This window comes from Neoarthrinium moseri (assembly GCF_022829205.1).
Source record: "Neoarthrinium moseri strain CBS 164.80 chromosome Unknown scaffold5_Wmoseri_CBS_16480, whole genome shotgun sequence".
NCBI classification, from domain to species: Eukaryota; Fungi; Ascomycota; class Sordariomycetes; order Amphisphaeriales; family Apiosporaceae; genus Neoarthrinium; species Neoarthrinium moseri.
This window is the reverse complement of record NW_026055119.1, coordinates 766,096-793,563: the sequence shown is the minus strand read 5'-3', so window position 1 is coordinate 793,563 and position 27,468 is coordinate 766,096. Positions and strand designations below refer to the sequence as shown.

At 51.8% G+C, this 27,468-nt stretch overlaps 12 protein-coding genes across 12 annotated transcripts; 6 read left to right on the top strand and 6 right to left on the bottom strand.

Moving 5' to 3' along the window:
• Nucleotides 1-172: 172 nt before the first annotated feature.
• On the bottom strand, nucleotides 173-2,043 carry JN550_002435 (uncharacterized protein; the record flags this gene model as incomplete). Its single annotated transcript, XM_049313730.1, has 3 exons — nucleotides 173-235; nucleotides 295-1,907; nucleotides 1,968-2,043. The coding sequence occupies 3 exons, from the start codon at nucleotides 2,041-2,043 to the stop codon at nucleotides 173-175; spliced, it is 1,752 nt and encodes a 583-aa protein (XP_049175726.1).
• A 641-nt stretch (nucleotides 2,044-2,684) lies between these two features.
• JN550_002434 (uncharacterized protein) lies at nucleotides 2,685-3,875 on the top strand (the record flags this gene model as incomplete). Its single annotated transcript, XM_049313729.1, has 1 exon — nucleotides 2,685-3,875. The coding sequence occupies one exon, from the start codon at nucleotides 2,685-2,687 to the stop codon at nucleotides 3,873-3,875; it is 1,191 nt and encodes a 396-aa protein (XP_049175725.1).
• Nucleotides 3,876-4,996: 1,121 nt separating this feature from the next.
• JN550_002433 (uncharacterized protein) lies at nucleotides 4,997-5,416 on the top strand (the record flags this gene model as incomplete). The annotated part of the gene is made up of 3 exons (XM_049313728.1): nucleotides 4,997-5,079; nucleotides 5,144-5,175; nucleotides 5,244-5,416. 3 exons carry the CDS (start codon nucleotides 4,997-4,999, stop codon nucleotides 5,414-5,416), a joined length of 288 nt encoding a protein of 95 aa, XP_049175724.1.
• Nucleotides 5,417-5,914: 498 nt separating this feature from the next.
• Nucleotides 5,915-6,926, top strand: JN550_002432 (uncharacterized protein; the record flags this gene model as incomplete). The annotated part of the gene is made up of 2 exons (XM_049313727.1): nucleotides 5,915-6,440; nucleotides 6,535-6,926. The coding sequence occupies 2 exons, from the start codon at nucleotides 5,915-5,917 to the stop codon at nucleotides 6,924-6,926; spliced, it is 918 nt and encodes a 305-aa protein (XP_049175723.1).
• Nucleotides 6,927-7,196: 270 nt separating this feature from the next.
• On the bottom strand, nucleotides 7,197-8,641 carry JN550_002431 (uncharacterized protein; the record flags this gene model as incomplete). The annotated part of the gene is made up of 2 exons (XM_049313726.1): nucleotides 7,197-7,717; nucleotides 7,771-8,641. The coding sequence occupies 2 exons, from the start codon at nucleotides 8,639-8,641 to the stop codon at nucleotides 7,197-7,199; spliced, it is 1,392 nt and encodes a 463-aa protein (XP_049175722.1).
• A 311-nt stretch (nucleotides 8,642-8,952) lies between these two features.
• JN550_002430 (uncharacterized protein) lies at nucleotides 8,953-12,774 on the bottom strand (the record flags this gene model as incomplete). The annotated part of the gene is made up of 8 exons (XM_049313725.1): nucleotides 8,953-9,839; nucleotides 9,909-10,687; nucleotides 10,741-10,813; nucleotides 11,021-11,390; nucleotides 11,445-11,574; nucleotides 11,635-11,746; nucleotides 11,819-12,313; nucleotides 12,393-12,774. 8 exons carry the CDS (start codon nucleotides 12,772-12,774, stop codon nucleotides 8,953-8,955), a joined length of 3,228 nt encoding a protein of 1,075 aa, XP_049175721.1.
• A 657-nt stretch (nucleotides 12,775-13,431) lies between these two features.
• Nucleotides 13,432-14,325, bottom strand: JN550_002429 (uncharacterized protein; the record flags this gene model as incomplete). The annotated part of the gene is made up of 2 exons (XM_049313724.1): nucleotides 13,432-13,870; nucleotides 13,931-14,325. 2 exons carry the CDS (start codon nucleotides 14,323-14,325, stop codon nucleotides 13,432-13,434), a joined length of 834 nt encoding a protein of 277 aa, XP_049175720.1.
• A 1,125-nt stretch (nucleotides 14,326-15,450) lies between these two features.
• JN550_002428 (uncharacterized protein) lies at nucleotides 15,451-17,554 on the bottom strand (the record flags this gene model as incomplete). The annotated part of the gene is made up of 2 exons (XM_049313722.1): nucleotides 15,451-16,950; nucleotides 17,009-17,554. The coding sequence occupies 2 exons, from the start codon at nucleotides 17,552-17,554 to the stop codon at nucleotides 15,451-15,453; spliced, it is 2,046 nt and encodes a 681-aa protein (XP_049175719.1).
• Nucleotides 17,555-19,366: 1,812 nt separating this feature from the next.
• Nucleotides 19,367-21,109, bottom strand: JN550_002427 (uncharacterized protein; the record flags this gene model as incomplete). The annotated part of the gene is made up of 2 exons (XM_049313721.1): nucleotides 19,367-20,640; nucleotides 20,704-21,109. 2 exons carry the CDS (start codon nucleotides 21,107-21,109, stop codon nucleotides 19,367-19,369), a joined length of 1,680 nt encoding a protein of 559 aa, XP_049175718.1.
• A 978-nt stretch (nucleotides 21,110-22,087) lies between these two features.
• Nucleotides 22,088-22,591, top strand: JN550_002426 (uncharacterized protein; the record flags this gene model as incomplete). Its single annotated transcript, XM_049313720.1, has 2 exons — nucleotides 22,088-22,288; nucleotides 22,445-22,591. The coding sequence occupies 2 exons, from the start codon at nucleotides 22,088-22,090 to the stop codon at nucleotides 22,589-22,591; spliced, it is 348 nt and encodes a 115-aa protein (XP_049175717.1).
• An 808-nt stretch (nucleotides 22,592-23,399) lies between these two features.
• Nucleotides 23,400-24,905, top strand: JN550_002425 (uncharacterized protein; the record flags this gene model as incomplete). The annotated part of the gene is made up of 1 exon (XM_049313719.1): nucleotides 23,400-24,905. The coding sequence occupies one exon, from the start codon at nucleotides 23,400-23,402 to the stop codon at nucleotides 24,903-24,905; it is 1,506 nt and encodes a 501-aa protein (XP_049175716.1).
• Nucleotides 24,906-25,339: 434 nt separating this feature from the next.
• On the top strand, nucleotides 25,340-26,599 carry JN550_002424 (uncharacterized protein; the record flags this gene model as incomplete). Its single annotated transcript, XM_049313718.1, has 2 exons — nucleotides 25,340-25,691; nucleotides 25,947-26,599. The coding sequence occupies 2 exons, from the start codon at nucleotides 25,340-25,342 to the stop codon at nucleotides 26,597-26,599; spliced, it is 1,005 nt and encodes a 334-aa protein (XP_049175715.1).
• Between the last annotated feature and the right edge of the window lie 869 nt (nucleotides 26,600-27,468).

The window sequence follows — 27,468 nt, the reverse complement described above, 5'->3', positions numbered from 1 at the left end:
CATTAGGATCATTGCTTCATCACTAGCTTCAAATAAGTCCAGTAGCAAGGGCTTAAATGTGAGGGGAAATCATCGTAGAGACATATGTTCAACTATATCTTTCAAGCTATGTCTCATATAAAACCTTCTGTTGCTCATATTCTACACGTGTAGCAATCTACACGTGTAGCAATTAAGAGACAGTCTGGGTGAAAGAAGCAACCTGGACAGAGCCACCCAGGGCAGATGTAGCGTACTTTTCATTAGTGTTAGTAATGGTCATCAATACGAGCGTTATAGATTTAGCGAACTCACGTTGAAGATGCCCCATCGGTATCCCATGAAGAACTGCCAGTCGTTGTTCAGGGTTATCGACGACCCAAGGCTCTTGAAGGTTGTTCCATCAGTGCTATAGCTAAAAGATCCAGTTCGCCCAGATCCTGGGTTAATGTTCACTGTCCCCCGCAGATAAATGGTTCCCTTGGAAACTCCCGCACTTGCAACCGTCGACCCGGTATTTTTGGTAGTCCAGTCCGTATTCATGAGAATGTTATTAGTCATGGCGACTGTCAGAGTACCTCCATCGTTCTTCACACCGATCCAACCTGATTGGTCACGGAATAGGGCTAGCCCAGCACGATCGCCTGCTGCCATATTTGTAGTGTCGAGTTTGATAGTCGCGGTGGAGATTGGTCCCCGGATACGATGTGTCAAAGTGTTGCGAGCTTGGTACAAATCATTTGTCACCGTCGCCGTTTTGAGTGTAAGTCCATTGTTTACCGAGAATTTTGAGGTATCTGGGTTGTGGTTCCACTCCCAGGCGGGTCCAAGGGCGGTACCAGAGAATGAGTCAGTACCAATGGTCGACGTGACAGGGTGACTTGCTAATGGCATGGGATAGCTCTTGCCCCAGCCTCCGCCGGAGGTAGTCAACGTCGGGAAGCCATCTGAGCCCCAAGTGACGGGAGCCAGAACTGGAATCCGGCCGCCGGGATACGCGTCCTCGAATGCCATATAGTACCAATTGCCGCTAGAGGTATCGATGAGGCCACCTTGGTGAGGGTTACCACCACCAGACACCGGTGGAGAGATACTATTGGCTAGGACCTTGATAGAGTAGGACCCGAAGGGACTCGAGGCTTTCAAAACCCATTCTTGGTTTGCTGGGTGAGTCACCAAAATATAGTATTGTCCATTGCGCTTGTACATGCGGCTGCCCTCGAGGGTACCCTGGCTGTTGGTGCTGTCATAGATCTGCTGCGTTTTGACGATACTCTTGCCATCGGAGCTCAACTGAGCAACCGAAAGCTTGGTATTGCCATACGCAACATACATTGTGCCGTCGTCGTCGATCAGGAGCCCAGCGTCGTAGAAGCATGTGTTGAGAGTTGCTGTCAAGGTCCAAGGGCCGGTTACGGACGACGCGGTGTAGACATAGGTCGTGCCGAATTCGATGCACCCAATCCAATACCACTTATTGTCTTTTGCGCGGTACCTCATGGTAGAAGCCCAAATGCCTTTGACATACGCCCGCTGGTTGCTGGTAAGATCGTATTTCGACGACCAGCTCAGAGACGGAACTGAGTGGCCGATATACTCCCAGTTAACCAAATCATATGATCGAAGGATAGGCGCCCCTGGTGAGTAGTGCATGGTCGATGCCGAATAGTAAAATACATCATCGACTCGAAAAACGTCCAGGTCTGCCAGGTCTTCCCATAGCACCGGGTTATTGAATGATCCTGTGGCGCTAGCTACTGCAGAGGTCGCGCTTCGGACTGTAGTCAATGTGTTTGGAGTGGTGGCTGTGGTGACAGCCCTTGTATCACTTTGAGCACACGGCAGACACTGTGAGTAGTAGTCATTGGAATACGTGCAACACGCTCCAGAGACACAGCTCGTAGTGCCAGTCCATCCGGCTCCACCGCCTTTTCTCCTATCAGCACCGGTGATTCTTTACGGGGTATCTAATTGTGTCTTCAACTTACATTGTGAATATAATGCCCCTTGGGCGTTTGCTCCAATAAGAGAGCTCACAAGGAGAGCGATTGTCAAGATAGACATATTGAGGAGACTGGCAATAGTGGTTGCCGCTAGCTGCAAGGTCTCTCGCTAAGTTTGGCCCTGCTCCGGATTGTGAATACTGTTCCTATGTGCTCTATATATGTAGAGAACTCCTGCATTCCATGGATCTGGGACTGCCATGACCCGCGTTGCAGGAGACTAAGAGGAGGCTAACCATGGGGAAGGATCTCTTTCCTATTCCAGCCATAGCTATCGCGCGAGTTCCAGAGTGTTGAATCTCCGATTTGTGGTTCCACTTTTCGCCGGGCGGGCAATCCTGGGGAAAATTGCGGAACCTGGAGCGCCGGGAGATGCCAGTGAGGCCAATGTATGGGTCAAGGTCGTATTGAGACCAAACTGGGAGATTAGCGAGATCTCGAATAGTACTTGGATGGACGGGCGGAAAAATGGTCACGATTTTGACTGTTGCATCGGAACCCCAGCGCCCGCCTTAGGCTTGTAGGCGCTTTGGGCTGGACCCAAAGAAGGTAATGTGATGGCTAGCTTAAGGTTGCAAGCTTACTGCTGATCACACCCCCTATTGGAAACAAAACACTATTTAAGTCAAGCCCGGATACAGTTCAACAGTTGTCAAACCCGGATCTGGAATCAGTCATCTGCCAATAGGCCAACCTGTCAATATGCTCCTATGCCGGTTACTGTTGCTTTCGGCTCATGGCCTTGCTGCAGCCTCCAGTATAACGTCGAGCTTCAAATGGAGCGGCTCGCAGCCCTACCTTAGTGTCAAGAGTGACGGCAAGGGTTTGGCTGGGATCAAAGATCCGTCGATCGTCTACCTCGACGGGACCTACCATGTCTTCGCAAGCACTGCGCAGGCTTCCGGGTATAACCTGATGTACATCAACTTCACTGACTTCAGCAAAGCCCAGTCTTCGACGTTTCACTATCTTGATACCGAGTCCAAGATTGGCTCGGGTTACCGCGCGGCCCCTCAGGTCTTCTACTTTGCACCAAAGAAACTCTGGTATCTCGTCTATCAAAATGGAAATGCAGCATATTCGACCAATACGGACATTGGCAACCCAGCTGGATGGACTGCCCCAACGAATTTCTACAGCGGCACCCCAAAGATTATCTCGGACAACATCGGCAACGGATATTGGGTTGACATGTGGACAATCTGCGACAGCTCCAACTGCTACCTCTTCTCCTCCGATGATAATGGCCATCTCTACCGTTCTTCAACCTCGTTGTCCAATTTTCCCAGCGGTATGTCAAATACCGTGATCGCCAAGTCCTACGACTCAACCAAAAACGATCTGTTTGAGGCCTCTAACATCTATGCCCTCGGGGACGGAACATACCTTCTGATCGTTGAGGCTATTGGAAGCGACGGGAACCGGTACTTCCGTTCGTGGACGTCGACAAGCCTCACTGGGACATGGAATCAGCTGGCAGCCTCCGAGAGTAACCCATTCGCAAGGGCTAACAACGTTGCATTCTCTGGCACAGCCTGGACAAAGAGCATCAGCCACGGCGAGATGATCCGCACAAACCCCGATCAGACCATGACTATCAGCCCCTGCAACTTGCAATACTTGTTTCAAGGTCTAAGTCCCACAGCTTCGGGCGAGTACAATGCACTCCCGTGGAAGCTTGGGCTGCTCACTCAGACCAACTCGAACGCATGCTCGGGAGAGCCGTCCCCAACGAGCACCACCAAGACAACCGCGGCGCCCGCTCCCACAAGTACCTCTTGTACAACTGCGAAGTATGGCCAGTGCGGTGGGTCGGGATTCTCTGGTTGCACGGTGTGCGCCTCGGGATCGACTTGTACATATTCGAATGACTACTATTCGCAGTGCTTGTAGGCGGCTAATGGGGTTGCCGAACAAAGGATGGCTCTGAAGCCTGTGGCAGCCGTTGGTCTTGGAGTCTATGAAGGAACCTAGGGGCATGATACTTAGAACGACCTGAAGTTTACATAGAGAGCAAGGTGTAAATATAATGATGAGTCAAGAAGTTTGCGATCGACGATTATGCAGGTGTTGGGCTGGTCTGCTGCTGAAATCTCCGGAATGGCGCAGAATTGTCTCATTCTGATTGACGTTCAAAGTAAGACACATCGGTGGCGTAATAATCCGAGTCTGTATAAACGTCTTTTCAGTCTCGTGTACCCCATGAGCGGAGGTGGCTCTGACACGTCGCCGGTTGGACCAGATGTCAGATCCAATGAGATGAGAACCCTTACTCTCCAAGATGGACCAAAGCTTTTTACATGCAATTTACAAAATGACTGTCGAATCAGGTGCGTTGCGACAGCTGGTCGAGAATTTCCGACATTGATTAGGTCAGACCACTTGGCTTAACATTGTCCCGGTCGGTGTCAGTTCAATGGTAAGAATCCTCGGTTCCGTCACGGTCACGAGATTGACCTTTCAGGCATTGTGATGCCACTATTCGTTGGGTCCCGAGCCGAAATAAGGCGCGTTCCTGCTGAGATTAGTCAAAGTCGGGTTTGCAGTTGGGACTGAGCCTCATTCTGGGCCGATGCAACGAGAATGGACCGCCGAGCGCAGGAGCTGAAGTCAGGCCACAGAAAAAAGGGATCAGCCTAGAAGGATTCCCTGGGCTTCCCTAGGTCCTTTCCCCCGTCTAAAATCGCCGGGGACGGGCTGTCGCGAGAGCCAAGGACCTGGTTCAGGGGGCTCCACAGGACTGTCGGTCAGCCCACAATTCCATCACTGCCTGTGGCTGCTCTGGGAATATCACACCACCATCGGCTTACACCGCGCGCAACAGACATGACCAACAACAACAATCATGGCTTTATATTTCGCCATGGAAAACCTTCAGACGAAAGCATGCAGCTCTGTATCGCAGTCACAATAAATCATACCTCCAGTCAATTGTTTCAGTGCAAAGACAGCATCATCGTGTTACATCGCATCAGATCAGCCTCTGCCAGAAGTTCAAGCCACCCAAACCAACCATGACGGCTCCACACCCCCAGATGCCCGGATTTCAATCGGCCGGGGTTCCCAACGTACGGAGAGCTGCAGGACCATTGTCAAGGTAAAGCCTGCAATCATGCACGTCAAAGCTATAGTTTAGACTGAAGCTGACTCGGCATTCCTAGGTCACTGCCAACTCTAGCTGCTATAGGTGCAGGTAAGCCCATCCAGGCACCCCAGTTCCGACTCTAGGAATCTTCCCCACTAACACCATGCCCTTGATAGTCGCTGCCGTTGCTACATATGTCCGATCACAGCTCAGTACCAGCAAAAGCACATACAACAAGATATTTGCGCAACAGAACACCCCTGAGGTCGAGGAGGCGCAGAGAAGGCAGCTGATGGTGGAAACGAACGGCGACCCGCGAAGAACGCTTTTCAACATTCTGGGTTGGTAGCTGGCGCGTCGAGTTTCTCAATACAGGGGCTCACCTTTCGGGCGCACTACAATTTACGGAGTTAAAAGGTGGGGGGGAACAGTGGTAGTCCAGCCACAGGCTGTAGAGTATAATAACTACAACACACATCGATAGTGTTTTCTAAAGAATAATTTACCAATACCTGAAGTCCGAGTCATTCGGCCAACACGAGCTCAACGGACTGCTGATTGGAGCGCAAAGTCGGGTTTCATCCTCAGGAACCTATCCGGATAAGAACATACTTTCGGCGTCTGTCACAATAGACGTCCTGGATTCGTGCGGCTGCTTCTCCCCGCACTGGACGATCCCTGCAAACTGCGAACCGCCCCTCAATTGGGGTTGCAATAGCCTAGGTAAATTGGTATTGTGGCATCTAAGCAGCGTTCGCTACTTATGTCAAGGTTTGAACCTTGCGGTCTCCATACCGCCAAACTCCTGTAATAACAATAGCCGCGAATGTCCAGAACCGGTGTCAAAATGACGGAAGCTTTCACCGTCGACGCATCCGCACTAATCAATGTCAGGGACAAAGTGACACTCATCACGGGCGGGTCTTCAGGAATCGGCCTTGCCACAGCCGAGTTTCTCCTGGGGCTATCCCCGTCTAATCGTGTTGCCATCCTAGACCGCGCAGAGCAGCCGGCGTCGCTTGCATCAGAGCGTGTGTTTTTCCATCAATGCGACGCGACGTCCTGGCCAGCACAGCGCGCGGGCTTCGAGGCGGCGGCTCAGAAGTTCGGGCGCATTGACGTTGTATTTGCGAACGTTGGAATCAATGAGCGAGGGGACCAGTTCTTCTCGGACGTTTTCGATGGGGACAATAAACTGAAAGAGCCGGACCGCAGCGTCATGGACTTGGACTTCACGGCCAATGCGGACACGGTCAAACTGGGCATACACTACTTGAGGCAGAATGAGAAAGGTGGGAGCATCATCTTGACGAGTAGCTTTGCGGGCTATCTCGGCAATCCGGGCGCCCCTTTCTATAACTCAGCGAAGCACGGTCAGTAGAATGCGCGAGATCGGTGCATTGCCACACATGCACCCGCCGATGGCGGACTTGTTTTATTAGATGACTGATCTATATTGTCAAATAGGTCTCGTGGGTCTCATGCGCTCGCTCAAAGCGGAAACCCCAAAGGTTAATGTCGCGATTTCAGTCGTAGCACCCGCAGTGACAGCGACACCCATGCTGGGCTCTCTTGATGAGGTTGGGATGACAGCCGAGGAGAACGCCGCCCACTTGATCAGATCGGGGCTAACAGTTAACCGTGTTGAGAGTGTGGCTTTGGCAGTGGGCTACCTGATTAATGGCGGGCCCAAATCTAACGGCATGGGAATACTGGTTCAGGGGGATAAGATGGTCGACCTTGAAAAGGGTTATGCTAAGAGCAAGGAGGCCTGGATGGGCAAGGAGATGCTGAATCTTGTCAAGAGGGGCCCTGGTAAGGATTTGTACAGGCGTATTGAGGACAAGGCCAAAATTTGAGGTCGTATGTGCAGACGTCTTAGACCATTCGTTGAATGACTTGACATTGTGTTCATGGTGAATCCAGTGCTTCTCTCGATCTCGCAGTTGACTTATGTGCATACATTTTACCTTGAACATCACTCACGATGGCTCGGCCATGAATTGGTCCATTGTATTCTATTTCGGTTGAAGTCTGACTAGCAGTGGTACCGAAACAATTCATTCCCTCCACCAGCCTTTGTCAAAACTTGGCATTCGAAATGAACTCAGGGATCTCAGTACGGAAACTCAGTGCCGGTACTGTGGATCTTGGAGGTATGCTTTGCGCAGCTCTTCAAAAATATCCTTCGCGTGAGACACAACCTCTTCTGACGCAACTTCAAATTCCCTAGTTGTCATTTTGAGTAACCCTCGCACCGTGGCCATGTTCTTCGAAGCCATCCATGCAATCAAAAATTGGGTCACGTGCAAGGCTAGATTTCTCCGGGCCTCAGTCACCAGGTACTCCATTCGATGACGGAACATGTCGGGGGTTAGACTAGGAGCGCCGACGTCGAACGTGATACTTTGGGTAACACTGTGAACTCGGTGCTTGCAATATGCCTCCCAGGGGGTTGCAACCTCGCACCATCCATATTGGGCTCCAGTCAGATCGACAGCGATTTGATCTCCGGATTTTAGAGTTGCTCGAATGACCTTGTGTAGCCACATCCCATTGTATCGGTAAATACCCATATGTTCCAGGCGACAGACTGTGGTGTGGGCATTCTTGGGAACAACTGTGACTTCCTCCAATGTTTTGCAAAGCGCTGTAGCATTCTAATTAGCGTCATTCCGTTTGTTCAAGACCGAAAGGACTCACGTTTGATCAGAAGGTCGAGGAGAGGATCAACTTCATGAACCAGATTATGACACCACCCAAATGTTAAAACGGCTTCAAGATGTGTATCGGATAGATTGGAGCTATTCGGGACTGGCTGGAAGAATGTTTTGCCTCGAAAGTCTAGCTTTGGGTCACATTCTTCTATGGTGATGATGCCGTTCTCCTCTGATACGCTGACGGAGTTCACAATGTTTGTGCTTCGGAGCTGCTGTCGGTAAATCTCAGCAAGCAGATACGTGGCGTGATACATCTGTTTTCGAATTTTGCAAGCCGCCTTGTGTGTCTTCCAATGTAATGTTTGGCAGGCTGCGTTGCAGTATACAGTAGCAGCTGTAATATGATCACCATGCTTTATCAGACAGCCCTTGCACTTTTTTGTAGCATCGGGGCTACCACATGCCGCACAAAGTGCCGGAACTACACTGCCTTCAGGTAGCAGGTTATGTTGAACAGGCTCTTCGGCCTCGTAGTTTCCGGAGAGTCTTGTGGCCGCTTTCAATGGACATTCCTCATCTCTTCTGCCTTTGGCGATCCAGGCCCAATATGCAAGCTGTCGCTCCTTCTTGGCACCCGCGTCAATCGACAGGGGCCGCGTTAGTCCACACCGTGCCAGTTGTGAACAGAACATCTGCAAGTCCATGATGCTGTTCGCAGACTGCCATTTGACATGATCTCGAAGATGGTTGAGATCACCGTCTGGCCAATTGTGATGCGTAAGTGAGGCGAAGAAGGTGTACATTCCATCACAGTACTTCTGCGGGAGCTCTTCCCTCTCGCCAAGATCCAAGTGAATCTGGGGATCAGGAAGCAGATCGAAGAGTTGATCGACTGTATCTGGATGCGGTTCCATCTTGGATGTGTGATGGTAACGGAAATTGGCCGCCATGAGAATGCCAAATGAGGAAAGTGTGAAAGTACTATAGAAGGCTCCTTGACCGGAAGCGAGTTCAAGAGTAGTCGGACGTTTAACATTGCACACCGGTAAGAGAGATATCAATAACGCAAACTAAATGCTGCAATTGATTCAATGTGCCTGCCAACGTTGACCGGAAATGCGATTGTTCCGCTGAAAGTATTCACCGCCAAGTGAACTTCTACCGTGACAAACACAATCGCCATTTCTTGTTCGCACAATCGGCGCTAACAATGCGGTGGCCAATTTCACCACATAATTGGTGTTTCTGTCTCCTCCACATTAAAACGGAGGTTTAGCATCTTGATAATGGAGATTGGCTCAACTTCAATCAGATGAGCCTCGACGTTGAAGGTTCTATCCTTGACGGTGACTTCAGCGGTGTTCCCCATTTCCATGAGATCTGGCGCCTCGATTTCCAACTCCCTCCACTCAACAGACGTTCTCCTATTGCGCCCACCGAATAACGACGCTGCAAAAACGTGGATTTTGTCTCCAGAGAGCAACTTGACCTGTCGCCTAATACGGCAATCGCATAGCACCACCATTGGAACAGTGACGCCTCCCAGCCTGAACTGGACTGCGACGCCAAGCACAGTAATGTGCTGACACCACTGGTATGGCTTTGGTTTCAGAAATATGTTACCCATGTGATCCCACAACTCGGTCGGTATGGCATCGCATATGGTGAAGTATTGGCTGGATGGCACATGCAGTGCACCATCTCGGAAGGGAATGGCCAGTCGGGTTGGGTGCATCACCGGATCGATGAGGATATGATAATCAGGGATATCCAAGTTGTCAACTATAGCGTCATCTCCAACCCCTACCCCGGCCATAGAAAGATCGACATCACGATAGAAAAGTCTGGGGCCGATCTTGCGGAGATAGATACCCACAGCCTGAGCGGCTGAGTCCATGCCCAAGTATATGGCGTACCTTGATGAATTCGGTCCATCGCCCCTGTACGTGATTAACTTGATCGGTGCATCTCCAGAAATCCACAAGCCCTGGTTGGTAATGGCAAATCTTGTCGAGAAGTCATCGAAAAATGGCCGTACTCCAGAGGTTTTCAAGAAACCATCAGGAGACCCAGCCAGCAGACCTCGCGAGCCATACTTCCCTTCAATATCAGCTAGAGACGGTTGCCAAGCAAATAGGGTCAAGTCGTTACTGCGCTTCACGATTTATTCTTGCAGGCGACGGAATGCGTTGATACCCTCGCCGTAAATGGCCGGCATATGCACATTGAATATACCAAGGAGGCTGTACGCGGCATCCTCAATCCTGGTCGTCTTCCTCCCAGCTGCCCACGACATCCTAGACGCCACAGAGCATTCTGACAAGGGCATTCGTCCTTGAAGTACTGGGTTCGGAATGCGAGTGAGGCTTGAGAGAGGAGAAAGTAGATCGTCTCGTGTTCCTCTGAAGTTCCATGACCTGTCGTAGAACTCAACCTGCTTTGGCGCCAGCAATTCTTGCAAGGTCCAGCCTCGAGTAAACCATTTGCAGGAAGCAAAAGTTGAATCGTTCGGGCCAAAGTCGTCTAGGAATGCGTAGCAGACGACCGAGAGCTGATACCAATTCCACATCGAGTTGATGGCTTCCGTCAGCTCTGCGCTGCTCGATTTATCGATGCAGCAGCTGTCGATCCACACATGGGATAGGCCGTGCTGTAGAGCAAGTTCACAAGTATTTTCAACCTTGTCGTTTAGGGGTACAGAAGCCGTGGTGGTGGTAGTGGTGGGAGGTGACGATAAGTCTGCGAATGTAACTTCTCGCTCACCCCAAGTGTGCGATAGAATAGCATATGGTGGGATGTCAGCCACAAACTCCTCAAGTTGTCTTGTGGTTGCATTGAGGAGCCTCATTTCCCTATCGTACTGAGTTCCTCGTTCATGCGACGATTGGGAGGTCTTGATCTCTGGGGCAATCCCTGTTGCGCTCCCATCCTCGTATGAGGAACAAAGTCTGGAGCTGAACCTGGCGATAAAGCGCCCACATGATGGATGCCCTTGCTGACGGCCACGTCACACCTGTCAAGTGGTCCAGGTGGCTGGTATCGGGCCGCTAGATTAAAAGCCGTCACCAAACAGGGCCTAGCCAGACCTGCTCATTAGTTTAGAGAATGGTTTACTTCTCCCCTACTTCACTAAACCTGAATGAGGATCATCTTGAATTGAGGTTCTTGCGTTCTCTGACTGCCTCTTGATGTGATTATTATGGCAAAGTATATCTACTGTAAGCTATGTCATAGCTTGGCACCGGTTCCAAGATAAAATAGATTTCTGCCGTCCTTCCCCTTCCGGCATACACCTTGAAGACCGATGGGCTCGATATCCGCATTCACCAAAGTACGGAGGGTCTGCTCATCGCCATGGTTCGAGACGAACCGACGACCTTCCGGAGTCCTTCCGACAATATGTCCCAAGAACGGTTTGCTTCCTCGAGCAAATTCTACTGTATATGTTTCAATGGTTGCAGGACCCTCGGCTACTTCAATGAAGTCAGGGGCTCCAGTATTTTGACCTTGGGCCGGCAGTGGGAGATCTTTCGGATATCTGTGTTGCGGCCGCTGCGAGGACAGGCAAATTACATGCTGATACGTCAAGATGCCGCCATTCGCGAGTACCAAACCATTACGGAAGGCCCCCTTTCGGATCTGCCGGGTCATTTCGGTGATAGCCTAAAATTATTGTTCTGTATCACATCGAAATGACGTTGAGGAGGTTTCACTTACGTGCATGGAATAGTTGTTTCCTGCGCCGCCAAATGAAGTCAACCCTCCAAGCAGAGATATTCTTTTCGGAGGGTGCAAGACGTCCAGGTCTAGGTGATTACATGCCAGTTTCGGCACGATAGGGAAGCAGCTTCATCCCAACGTCAGCTTCTAAACAAGACAGATGAGAACGCTCTTCGGTGTGACGTACGAATAGAAGTCATAGCACTCGACGTCGTCTTTCGACAACCCTGACACCTCTAAGGCCGCGTCAATAGATTGGCTTAATGCTGGGCTAGAGTAGTAGTTTGGTCTTTCCCAGACTGAAGAAGGGAGAGAGGCAAGTAAGCATCTGTACATTACTTTTCGTAATTGACATTCAACGTGAGACTCACAATTGGCGCTATCTGCGGTACCTGCTCCACCCAGGATATAAGTCCACTTATCATCAGGTATGCCCAGTTTTCGAGCGTACCCAACTGAAGTGACGATGCACGTGGCGGCTAGGTTGACGGTGTTGAATGCATTCATCAGCAGTGGGTATGGGGAGCAGATCATCCTGTTCCTCTCCGTCACCGTGCCGATAGCATTGGCGTCCTTCGGGGTCTCACCAAACCTCCAACTATATTCTGCCTCCTCGCATGCTATCCGGTCAAAATCAGCGTATAGCGTAGCCGACTCTTCCATATTCTGTCGGTGGGTCTGCCCCTGTTGCCTTCGGAAGCCATTTTCGTACATTGCATAGACATGAATAGGGAGTCCAACGGAGTGCAGTCCGCCAGCGTTGTGACCCAATCGCGATCTGTCGCCGGGACTGATGGGTTTCGCTTGTGGATCTGGTTTGGTCCAGCCCCGTGGAGGCATTTCCTTGGCCTTTTGGCATGCGGCCACTAAACTCCCGGGATTAGAACTTGGTATGCTCCAATATGACGGCGAGGGCCGTGATGGCTGGGCCTCCTAGAGACTCACGGGATGCAAGAGCTTCGCCGCCGGTGACAACGGCCACGTTGGATTCCCCTGCTGCAATCCGCCTGGCAGCCTCGTCACACAAGGCGGCCGGCTGGTGACCACCGTGAATGCCTAGACGAAGGTGGCGCTGGTTGACATTGCCTCGCAACTTCCCCGAAAGATGGGCTGGGAGGTCTTCATAAGGCCATGTCCAAGGCGGTACGACGTATATGCTATCGACATGCGTAGAGAACTCGTTTTCCGATATTTGGCTCCCGATATCGTGAACGGCGTCTCTGTACGCAACCAGCATCAACTCCGCAGGTTCGATTGCCTCGTCGGTCCTCAATGACCTGTGTCGCACGTCTCCGACGCCCACAATTATTGGCGTACGATCTTCCATGGCAATCGTTCGTTGGGAGGCCACTGAAATTGACACCCTGTGAATATCACAGACCCTACGTTGACTTCAAATTCACATGTGCGCATGAATACTTACGTTATTTGTTCCCGATTCTTAGTGTAGAGCGGGGTGGTGAGAGGTGCGCTGTGACGAACACTTGCCGAGGCAAGGGGTATGCTGCTGTTAGTGATCGGCCCCGCTTAATTAAGCAAGCAAACCCACCACAGCCCCTCTCAACTAGGTAGTTAAGTACACTGGAGAATCTCCAACAACCACATTCAAGTGTTACTAAGACTTTAAAGTATTTCTGATAATAAACGCCATATTTCAATGTGAAAAAGTGACAGGTAGGACAGGCAGTTGCTTTATCATACGGTGGAGTGGAAGGGTCAAGGTCCGGATCGCCGTACGAATAGCTGGGTCAGTATTAGGTCTCGACAACTTGAGCTTACGGATCCATCAAAGCGTTTTGATAGCGCAATAAGTGTCATGAGTGTTTCCTGGAATATAGACTTTCCAGGCCAGAAAGCAGCTTGGCAATCACGACAGAGATAACCATGCAGATACGATCCAATGGTGGGAACGTCTGACGCTTGGTATATCGCGGATATGTATTCCAATTTTTTTTTAGCATACATTCATATACCTTTCATTTAACTACAACTTGGACGGCACCCAGGCGGGTTGCTTCTTGTTTGTAAATGCCTCCACCCCGATGCGAAAGTTCTCTCCTTCAAACAACTTCTGAGACCACCGTTCCTCGGTCAGCTGGGCAGATCTCTCGACACTCGCATTCTCCCAAGCGTCGCGAAGCCCAGCTCGGCTGACGATGACGGCGTCGGGCGATTGCGAGGCGATCTCCTTGGCGAGTTTCAGACCATCTCCCACGACCGATTCTTGGGATTCCGATACCCGTAGGAACCCGTACTGCTGGAGCTCTTGCGCGGTAAGCATACGTCCCGTCAAGGCGATCTCTGCAGCCAGTTGCATCCCAAATGTCTTGACAACTCGGGGTAAGCCTCCCGCAGCCGCATATAAACCCCGTTTCACCTCGGTCAGGCCAAATTTCGCGGTTGGCGAAGCCAGGACCAGATCACTGCCACACTGTTAGTCGAGAGCCATCGTAAACCCATCAGAGACGGGAAGATGAACCCACCAGTTGAGCGCGATTTCAAAGCCTCCTCCAAGGGCGAATCCATTCACGGCCGCGATGACTGGCTTCAGCCCGCGGCGTCGACTAAGTCCCAGGAAGCCCCCGGGAGGCATGTGTTGCGGGACTTTGGCGTTGGCCGACTTCTTGCGGTCATTCTGCTCGATGAGGTCTGCACCAGCTGAGAAGGACTTCTGGCCCTTGCCAGTCACGACCGCAACTCGCAAGCTTGGCTCGTTGTCGAACCACCTCCACAACGCCTCACCCTCCCAGTGGCCGGCCATGGGAATGGCATTCATCGCACGCTCGCGATTTATGGTAACGAGAAGTACATGCTTTTCGGGAAACTCAATTGTCACGACTGAGGTCGGAGGTGGTGGTGTTTTGAAATCTGGGGCCATCTTTCGATATTAAGGTGAAGGCAAATAAGGTAAGGGTGAATTATGATATTGAAACAAAGAAAACAGCCGGGTTGTTGGTTGGCGGTGCGTTTCGGGCGGGTTCTATTCATTCGTCACTGAGGTTAACACTGGATATCATGTAGACGGCGGCGGGAGGAGGAAAAGGGCCATGGATCATCAATTCACAGCCTGTAAGCATGCCGAGGCACGCGCGCCGACGTTGCGCGGGGTGCTTTCATCTTGGTACGCGAGCTTAGTACCGACCAGGGTCAAGTACTGAGACGCCAAACGCCAACATGCTCTGCACTTGCGCGCGATGGCAATTGATAAAGCAAAACGTTCTCGCTTATTGAATTCCGCACCCGTCGGCAACATGCTGCATGATCTGCAGTTTCGAGCGCCGCTTTTGTAGAAGGAAAGAGCTTTCTCTAGCCACGGCCCGCAGCCCTCTGGGACATCTACCTGTCGGCCATCAAGGGATGAATTTACCAACGTGGTCCCTCGTCTCAGCCATCGGTATAAGTAGCACTCATCTGATGAACTGTCAAGTTCGAAGTAGTCAAATCGCTGCTCCGTACACTCTGGAGGAGGTTCAACTAAGCCATTAGAATACTAGAAGTAGATTGATGACATGGTGGGTCTTTTAGTGCTTCGACACCTTTCTGCTTGGGAATTGAGCTTCAACGACACCGCGCACGCTGGAGATCAATATACTCGCAACAAATCAGAATGTACGAGGCACCCATAGGCACAACATCATACCTGAGATTCTTCGTTTTTCTAGTCCTCGCCAATGTGCCAGTCGTATCAGGCTTCTTCGGAGAGTTGGCGCGGTACAGCTAGAACAGCCATGGTCGCGGCCTCATGCCCGCTGAGTACCAACTTAAGTCATGCTGCCAAGTGCTTGGTTTTTGAAAGAATGAGAGGAGTATTTGGTGAGGTGACTTTGCAGGTAGAGTATATCGCTAAAGCATAACTTTACACAGGGTGTATAAAAAGCATTATGGTATCATTGAATCAATCGCTCCGCCGTGTTTCGAGACAACCCATTACGTCGTAGTCCCATCCCGTGTGCCATGCATGTTCCCCAGTATCCGCTTAACGCCCAGTAAATGCAGTCGATATCTATGCTCCCGGACTAATAATCAAAACAACCCAATCCACATTACCATTACCATCTTTCATCGGAGTCCAGTGACTCCAGAGCTTTTCATGCTTTGACAGCTTTGCCGATTTGCGATCGGAACGTTCGTCGTTCTGGGTCACGTCCAGTTCGTAAGACGTCGGCCGTGTGCTGTTGCTTACGGCGCTCGCTCTCCGCTTCCGACCCCTCTCTAGTAGCAGTTCGAGACTGACGGACTCGCCGTCGTCTATGCCCTCGCGGACCGAGGATTTGAAGGCTTTGGTTACCGATGGCGAGTTCGCCTTCTCACCTAGGACATGGAACACATCCGCTTGGGATATGTCGGACCGGACCGAAAGGAGCTCGGAGACAGCATCGGAATAGAAGGCCACCATCAGCTTCGTGCTGTGCTTCTTCCGAACACTTGGCGTTGGCAATCTCTGATTCGTTGCTCCACCTCCGTTGACGCAGCGGAGGACCATGTAGTGTGAGTAGGCGGTGATGGATATCTGCGCTTTCGGTCGTGGCTGAAACCTCTGTGAGGAATACTGAGAGGTTTTTGATTTCTTTGAGCCGGTGACCGATACAGCATCGCCGACATCAGACCCCGGTGGCGGCGAAGGGGGACATGGCGGCGGTGACTTGCGAAATGTAGGGAACAACCGATTCCGTGACGTGCCGAAGGCTTTGGATTCTCGTCGGCTATGCGCCATGCTGCCCTTACGAGATCGCCCATTATTTGGTGTATCTCGTCCAGAGGATGGATCACTCAAGACGGTTGAGCCGTCGATTGAGTCGGTCTCCAAGGGTTGGCCGCCGTTTAGGACTCTCAAAAGGTCTTTCCGACTTCCCATACAGTCGGATACGTTTACTTGCGCCCCAAGCCAATATTGAACCATGCCCTGCGCGTCCTTGAGTGGTAGAAGACACAGAAGGTTCCAGAATGGCTCTCCGTTCTTGTGGTGATTCAGAATAAGTTCTACACACTCCCGTCGGTTCCTCATAGCCACCTGTATTCGCCGAATAGCTTCCGGATCAGTGAACGGTCCTTGGAGAAATCCGCTGTTTTGGCCAATGATCTCTGCCAAGGGATATCCAGTCAGGGACTCGAAGTCATCCGAAGCCATAACAATCGGGTTCTTGGAGTCCGAAGCGTCTGTCATGCTAAAACATGTTCCAAGTCCTGGGTACTGCCATTGAGAAGAGTTGCCAAGCGCTTCACTGGCGAGAGCCGCCGAGGTGCAGTTCACCAACTGGCTTTTAACGAATCCGGGAAAGACATCCTGAGCGAGCTCATTCTCAATATGTGATTTGGACTCAAAAAATACCGATTCGAGACTAGGTATTATAGAGTGCGCAATGCGCTTGATGTCTGCATTTAGAGGTCTCGAGACCATCGGGGGGAGGTTCAACGGTATGGACGCGCCGATTGCGGTATACGTTGTTGATATACTCGTTAAGACAGAGGTCATGTCATTCAACGCGGAGTTATACTCTCTGATCTACACAGAACTTGGATTAGTGCAAATGTTGATAAGAAGCTCAAGGCGTGTCACAAACCTTCATTAGGAAATCCACATTTTCCTCGCACCCTTGGTGTTCGCAGTATCTGATGAAATGACGGATAACAGAGGGGTTCTCTATCGCCATTTGGAATGCGTCCTTCCCAAGAAAATCCAGAAATGGCAAGGAAGAAGTCATGCCAGATGTTGTCCAAGCCACAGTTTGCCGGGAGCTTGCCGGCGCATCCCGGGGTGAGAGCACACTACCGATGTTAGGTTGTCCAAGCTCCACGGTCGAACCTGCGTATCCGTTGGCCTTGTACACAGAGTACTGGCCATTGCTCTGGTAGTCGATGTACTGGCTGAGCGCTGCTTCATTGGTGTGTAACTTCATCCCAGAGTTGCTTCTCAGGCGGAGTGATAACCTGTCTGGTCGGGGAGGGGGACTTCGAGGGGTCGGCGGTGGCGAGAAGACCCTTGGCGGAGATAAGGCTGTGTCCATGTAGTTGTAGTTGGTAGATATGAGAGGCGTGCTCATCCTTCGAAACTCTACGTTGCTACCTTTGGACCGCATTGGGTCGGCGGCCCTAGAGGAGTGCGACATCTGAACCGCTTGCGCAGACTGGGCCGGTAACAAGAGAGGTAACACTATGGTTACAGATAGGCTTCCATGTCAGACCGAGCAATAAAGGCAAAGGGAGGGATCAGTTGTAGAAAATCCAGATTTTGGCGACAAATAAAATTCCTATCAGAGCAAGATCATCCCATGAGAAGAAGAACTCCGGCGTGGCGACGTGTTTTGCTTGGAACCAACATCCAACATGGGAGAGAAGCGAGGAAGCAGGCTAGATAAAAGCGCCGGATAGTTTCGCTGCCCGTTGGAGAATCGAGAACTGAGGGCTTCGAGGCTTCAAGGGATGCCCGCTAAGCGGTGACGATACGACCGATATAGCTCTAGTGCCCGCACCGAACGAAATAGACTGACTCGCCCCATCAAGTTGACGATACAGAATGAGGTCCATGGGCACCAAGGTGGAGACGGGGGATCGCAGTGGACCAACCCATAACCGCATCGGGAACTGCTGCCCTTGCTGTTGATCATTAGTCTCCCCCCAAAGGTTCCCAGTATCGAGAGCATGTGTGGACAGGGGTGAGGCTGGAAGGGTCCTTGCCTTTCCCCGGTGAGGGTCCTGCCAAATCACAACGGAGCTAAAGAGGTCGCATGAGGACATCCCGGTGGTGAGTATGCTTGGCTGTACCCGGTTGCTTGGGAACGCTGCTGCAGGCACCACTTTCTTCCGTCGCACTCGACAAATTTGCGCATGCACGTCGCCACCCAGGAGATTCGTGGTGCTCGTCGGCCTCGCCTTGTCGGTGCGTGCTCGATGAGCCTTCATCTGCAGTGCAATGCAGGCATATTAAACATGTCGAAAATCGGACGCTTGTAGGGCGAGCAACGATCACCGCGTCCATTCAGTGTCTTACGCTCACGCTGTAGACATGGGACCCTTATGTAAAAACGGGGCTTAGTCAATGAGATCGGCCTTCCAGTCGCCTGCGCTGGGCTCGCTGCATCGGCTAGGGAACTAGTGGTGAATGCTGAGCACAAGGCCAAGCTGTATGAGAGACTGCGAAACCGCCGTCGCAGGTCTGAGATGACGACGGCCACGACCATGCCACTGGAAAGGAACGTCCACGAAAAGAACAATGTGCTGAAATGCCCCGCCGTTTGGTGCCGGCGCCCGAACGGCAACGCGATGCTCTGATGCATGGGCAGGGAACGGGGATGCAGTCGCTTGTCTCCAGACTGACAAGGGGCTAAAAAGCCAGCGAGCCAGGGAGGCACGGTCCGCTAACTTGGGTGAAACGTGGGCCTGACCCAGCCTACTGGCCCTGTCACCGCCGCGCGGTCCTGAATCTGACACCCTGCCTGCTCGTTTGCTTGTTGCACTGACTCGTAACTCGAAAACATGCTTATCTGCTAGACTTTGATCTCTTCACGCATAAACGGTATCTTGGACACTGGAACACTGAGGTGTCAGACCTTGGCAAGCAGGTCTCACTCTTGTTGGGCGTATGGCGGGTAGCGAGAGGGTATTGACAGAGCATATATGATGGCAAATTCCCCTGAAAGCCGAGTTGATGGGTTGACTACGTGAAATGGGACCCTGGAATTGCAACCCCGAGCCCATGGGTGGCCAAATACCCACACCGGCTTCCCACAATAGCTTCACCGCCCATATGTAGAACTGGGGTTGTGACTGATGACCCTGTACCTGACTAATGCTTCTAGAATTCGTCCCTTGTTCGATACATGCCTCCTGCCAAGGGTGGCCAATGATCGGTTCCATGAAAGCGTGCGCAACGGCAAGCGACCTCCAGGAGCCCGTTATCGAATAGCAGACCAGTACGAGGCTCACGATGTGGTCATGTTGCTCATCTGCTTCTTGGATCTCCGGACAATCTCGTCGTCTCTCTCTTGCCGCCAGTCACACCTTTCGGCGAACTCGCAGATGCGACATTTGTAGGCCTCCTCAATCGATACACCATCCGGATTTCTCTTTCCAAGCCACCAGGCAAGATCGAGCTTCAGATAATTGCTCAGCGCTTCGGGGTCTGTGGGGAATGTGTGATTGCCAATAATCCGGCCATCATCTCTGTGGCGATATACCACGGCCACTAGATCGCCAATGCTTTCGTTACCCAGCGGAAAGGTTTCATGAAGCTCCGCTTGCACAAGTGGTATAATGTGTTGAATTGACCGATATCTGATCAGGTCAAGAGGGAGCGACCGTTTTGCGCCTGAGCTTGGGGCAGTATTCGAGTCGGTAACACCCGCGTCAATATCCATCGGAATTGTGGACACAGCTGCCTCGTCGGGGCACGCATCGTTGAAAACCTCATCGTAAAGACTACCAATCTGAGCCATGAAAACGTCCGAGAACCGGGCTTCCGGTTGGAGTCCATACCGGGCAACGATTGTCGCGAAGTCTAATCGGCCAGCGGCCATCTCGCCTAGCATCCGATGGTACAAGAAGAGCTGTACCCTGGACGGTCTCAAGGCCGCCCCAGAAGGTAACCTGGTACTGCCGCGTGTCTTGATATCGGTCAAGTACACTCTTCGGTGGTGGGGGTTGAAGTAATTTGTGATGGGGGACTGCTTCTCAGCAGAGTGGGCCGCATCACCGTTAGATGACGGGCTGTGGCTGAGTTCTTCCTCAAACCCAGCGTTTGGGCTCGTGAAGCTCAACTCGTCAATTACACCGTTGATGACTTGCTCTTCAACGACGCCCCAGACCTCCAGCTCGCGCGTGAGACCGGTATCTCGCAAGGTCCGCAGGCCCTGGATGAAGTTCCACAGGCGCAAGGCGAACGCCTCTTCTTTCGACGTGACGTTGACTTGTATGGTAGTGTGGACTTCATCTTCCAGTTTCTGGTGCACCCTGGTCCCTCCACGCATAGCGGCCGTCCTCGTCTTCCGTCCGCCAGGGAGAAGCGACAGGGTATACCAGTACTGAAGCTCACACCAAGCTCCAGACGAAATGTCGGTGACGGTGAGCGGCTTCTTGGGGAAAGAACGGAAACGCTCAATGGGCGATCTGGTGTCCCCCTTTGGCTGTGCACTCTGGAGCAAAGCCTGGGTCTTCTTGGCTGCGGACTCGGGCTGCGAGTCCGATAATGCACGGCTTACTAGACGCTTTGGTCAATCAGACATGATCGAGCCCCGGATGGGTGTCCAAGTCAGGTACTTACAATCCGGGTACCGGATGCCATCCAGCGGCAATGATGATGTAACGGGAGTGACATTCTCAGGTACTCTGCTTGTCGAATTGAGCGGTGGGCCAGCAAGGGCTTTGGCCTGGCTAAGCACTGGGAGGTGCGCGCCGAAGCCGACGCGATTGCTGATCTCACATACATGTTCAGGGTCACGTCCAGTCACGGGAGGCAAGACAAAGAGGTTGGCTGCAATGGCTGCGTCCAAGTCAGCCTGGGACGCCGAGTCGAGCTGGCTGTCTGGCGATGAGGCCGAGGCTGCTGGGACGCCCTGGAGCCTTTCCAGTAGGTCAAGAACCAGGCGCTCTTCCTCGACTGAGAAATCGGACCCGTAGTCGCTCTCCGGGGCCTTAGGGCGGTCAGTGGCGAGAATCGGGGCCGCCATCAAGGGTAGTCGAGTAAATCATTCCGTCGGGGAAATAAAGAAAGGAAAATCAAGAACCTCTACGATGCGAAAGTTGGCGGGTCAGGGTAGAAGTGTTTCCTCAATGACGATGTCCATATAGTCGCATCGCACTGTGGTATGTGCCTAAAGCTGCACCAAGTCCAGCCCGCCTGAGCGCGTCGTCGAGTCAGCGGGAGCCCTGACCTTGGAACTTGGTCGCGCTATCACGTGGCCGGCCTAAACCATAGGCAGCTTCCAGGTTGTCCACGCCGCTGTTCTCAATAACTTACATTGATCTGCTGCTGCCTTGTTGAAATACTTCCGCAGCACCAATTCGACCACTCCCGCGCGCCCAGCGCGGCGGGTCGTCAGACCTTTGTGTAAGTAGGATACAGATACCATAGTAGGGTCACGTTGGATTTATGCCGTAGCCTTGGCGCGGATGTGGTCAGATTAGATGAGGCACTGTACGGTATGTAGTACACAGCAGCACCGCCAGTACCCCAACTGCCAACCCGAACCGCACCCACAGGCCCTGTCCTGTACCACGGTGTTCATGTCCAGGCTCTATTTTCCCAGCTGACGAACTATGATGCGAACTCCCTGTTTCTCTTGGTCCACAGCAAGTAATCGAAGGAAGTGAATGTTCCGAATGAGGCTTCCACCTATAGACATGTCGGGCTTCCGTAGTCGAGTTGCCAGTCGTGTTTGGGACACTGCTAGCCAGTTAGTTATTTGGATGCCTGCCCACCTGCAATGCACAGCCAGCTGAAACCCACAATCCGGGTCCCCACCGGAGTTGGAGGATGAGGCGCAAGGCAGCATCGAAATACTAAATGAACAGCATCGGGCGCATTCATGCAGGCGATCCGGCTCGAGGCATTGCCGCCAATCGTCGACCAATTCGCCTGATCCCATCACTCATCCGATATTGTAGCCACGCACATCTACGTCTGTCGGCTCGCACCTTTGCCTTAGATGGCTGTCCAGAAGCCCATCAGGTGCCCCACCAACGCCGAAGGGCTCTCCGGCGCGACGGACCCGCCTCCTGGGCTAGACGTTCTGCCGGCCGAGATCCATCTCCTGATCAGTAAAGAGCTCACGTATCCCGATGCTCTCTCGCTCAAGCACACGTGCCGCTACTTTTACACCATGGTCGACACCGGCATCATACTCAAGGTGGATTGGCTTATGGAGCGACGAAGCCTGCATCTCGAGTGTCCCAATGATCGGCGATGTGACCTAGGTAGTGACCTGAAATTCTGCCGGGGAAGCGTCAGGTATGGATGTACCACTCTCAACACTCAAGGTTTTCGCGACTAATCCTCTTTGTAGGCTACTCATGCAGCGACGTCGAGAGCATATGGAATGCGAGTCGCGGCCCGGGCTGGGATGTCTGGTGTTCGGGACGAATACATGTTCTCATCGTCCACAGCTCAGAAGTCGTTGGGCAAAGTGGCTGCGGACGCAAGTTACGCTTGAGGCCTGGTGGGTGCTGCTGGCATTGCTGCCAGTGATTTTCGGCTGGCTCTGGCTTGTAGATCTAGTGAGGCATAGGGATGAGGGAGCACATTCGTAAGATACCCATGGATATACGTGATATTTGATTCAGTCAAACCACCCGTTAGCGAGAAGCCAGCGCATGTCTTATTCACTCCTTGACATATGTAAATAGAGCTCATAGTGAAGAGAGGCGTCTTGGGATACCTCGTAGGTCACTTGACAGAAATCTTGTAGAAAACGGTAGCTTCCTATCATTCTGAATCTAAGTGCGGAGTATGTCGACAAAATCGACGGGCGGTTTTGGTCCTACACCTTATTGCAGGGCTTGACTGTCCCTAGGCACGCAGCTAGGTAGCAAATCCATATGAACTGTCCTCAATCGCAGTAACACGACAGCCGCTGTAGAAAGTATCCCCTTAGAACAACAAAGTTCCAATCGAGCTCTATCGTAAAACAGTAATTCTCATATGTCGCATGTCACGATTGAGAAGTACACTTGCCATTGGCTCGGTCGCAAATGCCCCACCAGTCATTCCAAAAGGCGTCGCTTACTATGGTATTTAGTGGGGGGGCTACCACTTGAGGCTAAGTGTTGCAAGTTGGGATGAGGCTATGCCCGCTGCATCTGACATGTTTCAGCTATGCCGCGCGTTGGCACATTGAGCCCTCATCCTATATGTCTGGAGTCTGCAATAAGATCGAGTGTCCTCGACTGTGAAAGGCCACTTCGGACTCTCTGAAGGTGAACCTGCTACGGCATACCCTTGTATCCATCACAGCAACGGCAATGCCACGACAGGGTATGCAGAAGGTGAAGACCGGTTGCATTACTTGCAAGATACGCAAGGTCAAGTGTGACGAAGCTAGGCCCTCATGCCACCGTTGTGTGAACACCGGTCGGAAGTGCGATGGCTATATTCCAGCCGTCGCAGGTACATACTCTTGGACGCAACTTCTCGGCAAGAACAGACCCGCACCAAGCGTGGACAGCTCCGAGAAGCGAGCCATTGACTTCTTCTTGCTAGAAATTGCGCCGGTGCTTAGCCGTTCGAACGACTCATACTTTTGGACTGATATGGTAGTTCAATTGTGCTACCAAAACGGTGCAGTGAAGCATGCTGTATTGGCCATCGGTAGTCTCTATCGTACATTCAGCAGTGGCCCATACGGAAGCCTAGAGCACAAGAAGCAGGACCTTCTTGCAACGGGGCACTATACCGAGGCTATTCGGCAGTCGAGAAGAGTCAATGACAGAGACGTGTCCCTTGTCCTTTGTCTGCTATTTGTGTGCATCGAGTTCCTCCGAGGCGAGAGTGAGGGTGCCATTGAACACTGCCGCCATGGCATTAACATACTCAACGAGCCATTGACCGGATCGCACTCGATAAACGAACGCATCTCTGCTGCATTCTCACGGTTGTGCATATTCCCCTTCTTCTTCGGGGCCACGCCCAATACGTTCCCTTACCTGAATATCCCATCGCCAGAAGTGCTAGGGCCTTTCCAGACCGTTAACGACGCGAGCTCGGCTCTAGATGTACTCCTGACACGAGCCATCCGCTTCGTGCGCTCTGCCGATGCACATCGCCTGGGAGTTCAGCCATCCTCAGAGCCAGACATCAGTACATTGCAAGCTCGCCAAGAGATCGAATCTGTTCTGGATCATTGGTTTGCAGCCTACCACTTATTGAAGACGGAGAAACGACAAGTATCTCCACCCGATTATACTGGGCAGTTGGTAGAAATTCGGTGGCTGATATGTAAGATCTGGATCGGCACTTGTCTAGCAAGAGAAGAAACTGTATACGACGGACATATGGAGAGGTTTCGCACCATCCTAGATCTGTCACTCGAGGCAGCTGCCGTCTTTGCAGCATTGCCCAGTGAACGCTTACAGCAAAAGTTCAGTTGGGAATGGGGATTCAGCCCATTACTTGCCTTTGTTGTAATAAAGTGCAGGTGTCTGAGAGTTCGAACTGCAGCGTGGCATCTGATGCAGACACTTGCGCTACCAAGAGAGAGTCTTTGGGATAAGGTGGCCCTCGCGTCACTAGGAAGGCGTACTATCGAGATCGAACATGAGTTGGCTGAAGACATAGATCTGGATCAAGTTGTTGACCATGGCATCTTCCCTCCCGAGGACAAACGGATAAGGGACTCGTTCATGTATAATGAGACCGCCTTGCGACCACTCGCAGGTGGTCAATATGCAGAGCACAGGAAAACATGTTTCTTGGTGCAGAATCCCATGGGCGATGGCCATCTAGTCAGAGACGAGTGGCTGGTAGTTTGAGAAATGTGAAGAAGATTAAGCGTAGCTTCCAATCGCACTGGGTTACGATAGCATATAACTCCCAGTAGAGAATTGAGAGCCTTTGAACCGCCTAGTCCAATCTACGTAGACGGCCATGTGAAAATTGATGTATTACTATGGTTTGATCTTGGCGGTGTCACACCCATGTGGAAGCCGACACGGTGATTGGCCAGATCGGATCCTTCTCTGGGGCGGTTTCGACGCAGGTGCAGGTTGGGGGAAAAGCCACTGCGCCTTCGGCCCCAAGATTGTCATATAAAGAAAGAATGCTGACAGCCGCTTTTATTCTCATCTCCTAGGGTATCCATATTGTGAACCATCTTATCCTACCTTTTCCCCATATTCGCATTTTCTCTTCCACAGGCACAATGCTATTCAGGGTTTTCCTACTCCTTAGTGGAGCTGCAAGCACAATGGCAGGAGACATAACGCCAACCCAAACGATGCACGCAGTCCGACAGGCTACAACATTTTCGACTGCTACATCATCCTTGATTCCGACAGGAACTTTCATGACCACAAAGCAAATCACCGTTGGTGGGATCACTAACGCTCATGCCACTGTTCCTGCCCAGACCGTCGATATTGTCATCCCAACCTGCATACAGACCATCACCCCGGACGCCAACGGGTATGTGCCACCGGGCGAGTGCGGCGCACTCTGGGCATACTACCCTTCATTCATTGCGGCGGTGATCTTTGCGATCTTGTTTGGAGTTTTGACCATAACGCATGTTTGGCAGGCGGTACATTACAAAAAGGTCCGTAAGTCCCAGCGGGCAATGTCAAGTCACGTAGATATGTGGATGTACTAAAAGACGCTCTAGAGATGGTGCTGGGTTATCATCATGGCTTGTATATGGGAGACACTGGCCTTCATATTCCGGACTGCCAGTACCAAGCACCAACAAAGCACCGGAGTCTATCTTCCTTTCCAGGTGTTTATTCTGCTGGCACCACTTTGTAGGAACTATCCTTTTATCTTTGAACACTTTCGAACGCATCGCTAACCGGTTTCAGGGGTTAACGCCTTCGCGTACGTTGTCCTTGGACGTATGATCAACTTATTCTTACCTTCGCGCTCTCTGCTGCACATTCCTGCCCCCATATTCGCGGCCGGCTTCGTCTTCCTTGATATCATCTCGTTCATTGTCCAGCTCGTGGGAGGAGTCACGGCCAGCCCAACTACGCCTCAAGAAGAGAAACTGAAAGCTATACATATCTATATGGGTGGCATCGGGATGCAGCAGATCTTCATCGTCATCTTCGTCGCCCTTACAATCAAGTTTCAGTTGGAGGTGGCCAAGGTTAGTGAGAAGCTTGACCATAAGCAAAGGAAGGGAATAAAGTTGCTCCTTGTGGCGCTTTACGTATCCTTGGGCATGATAACTGTTCGAATCATCTACCGCTTTGTCGAATTCTCCTCGGGCAGTGTGGACAACGACTTGACCGCACAGGAAGCGTACTTCTATGCCCTGGAGGCGGCACCAATGGTGATTGCCATCGGTGTGTTTGGCGCCCACCATCCGGGATCTGTCATTGATGGGCCTGGGGCGGACATGCCAGGGATCTGGAGGATGCTGAAGGATATGCGGAAAAGTTCAAGAAGGGGTGAGAAGCCAGGCAGCTGTGTTGATGAAACAGAATTGCCTCCGAGATACGAGAGGTTGTGAGAGAGGTAGCCGACCAAGATCACATACGTTGGGATAGTGTAAGCTTATAGGGTTTTGTACTATAGTTTTCTTAGAATCCCCTGTCCTAGGCTATGGAAACATTCGTTTGAGCATACTCTCCGTCCCGAGTAGTGAAAGCTGTCTATAATTAGGAGGTATCTGGTTAGGTATAGCTTTACCGCAATATAGCGCCACACTGAAGTGGAGATAATGCCACGGGTTCAGCCGCAGCGTAATGGTGCTTGGCCTGGTTTCCGCATTGCAAAGGACCTGACAAGAATTTATCGCCGAACTGTTCACATCAGGGTCGCTGATCTAGCTTCGCATTAACTCCTTTATTTAGCAGTACGGAATCTTCGATTCATTGCACCTCTCGGGCGGGAGACCAATTTCCACCAAGCTCAGTTAATACCAGACAAATGGAGATTGCGGGGCTGTTGGTGCATTTGCACTGATAACTAGGCACCCTCAAGGACTGCATCGACCTGCTGAATATGATCGCGTCAAGGACAAATTCGAAGGTTTGACTCATAGTCTTGAGGGCCGGTTCAGGGTTTGACGGACCATTTTGGGACCGAGCCCAGGAGATATTATCGCACAAGCCCCGCTGGCTGTGAAAGGATATGCGACGACTTATCTTTGGGCCTCGCGTTGGCCGCAGAAATGGGTATGATTAATTTAGTTCGGTTTGTGTTAGAGAGCTCCAGTCACTTCGAACGACACCTAGTACTGGCCCCTAATGATGGCCCGATCATTCTGACAGTCTGCCCGGATCGTGACAAAGGGACAACGGATTGCGCGGCCGGATGCCAACGCATCCATCAGCTCAATAGGGATTTTGAAAAGCAGGCTGCAGCGCAGGTCACCGT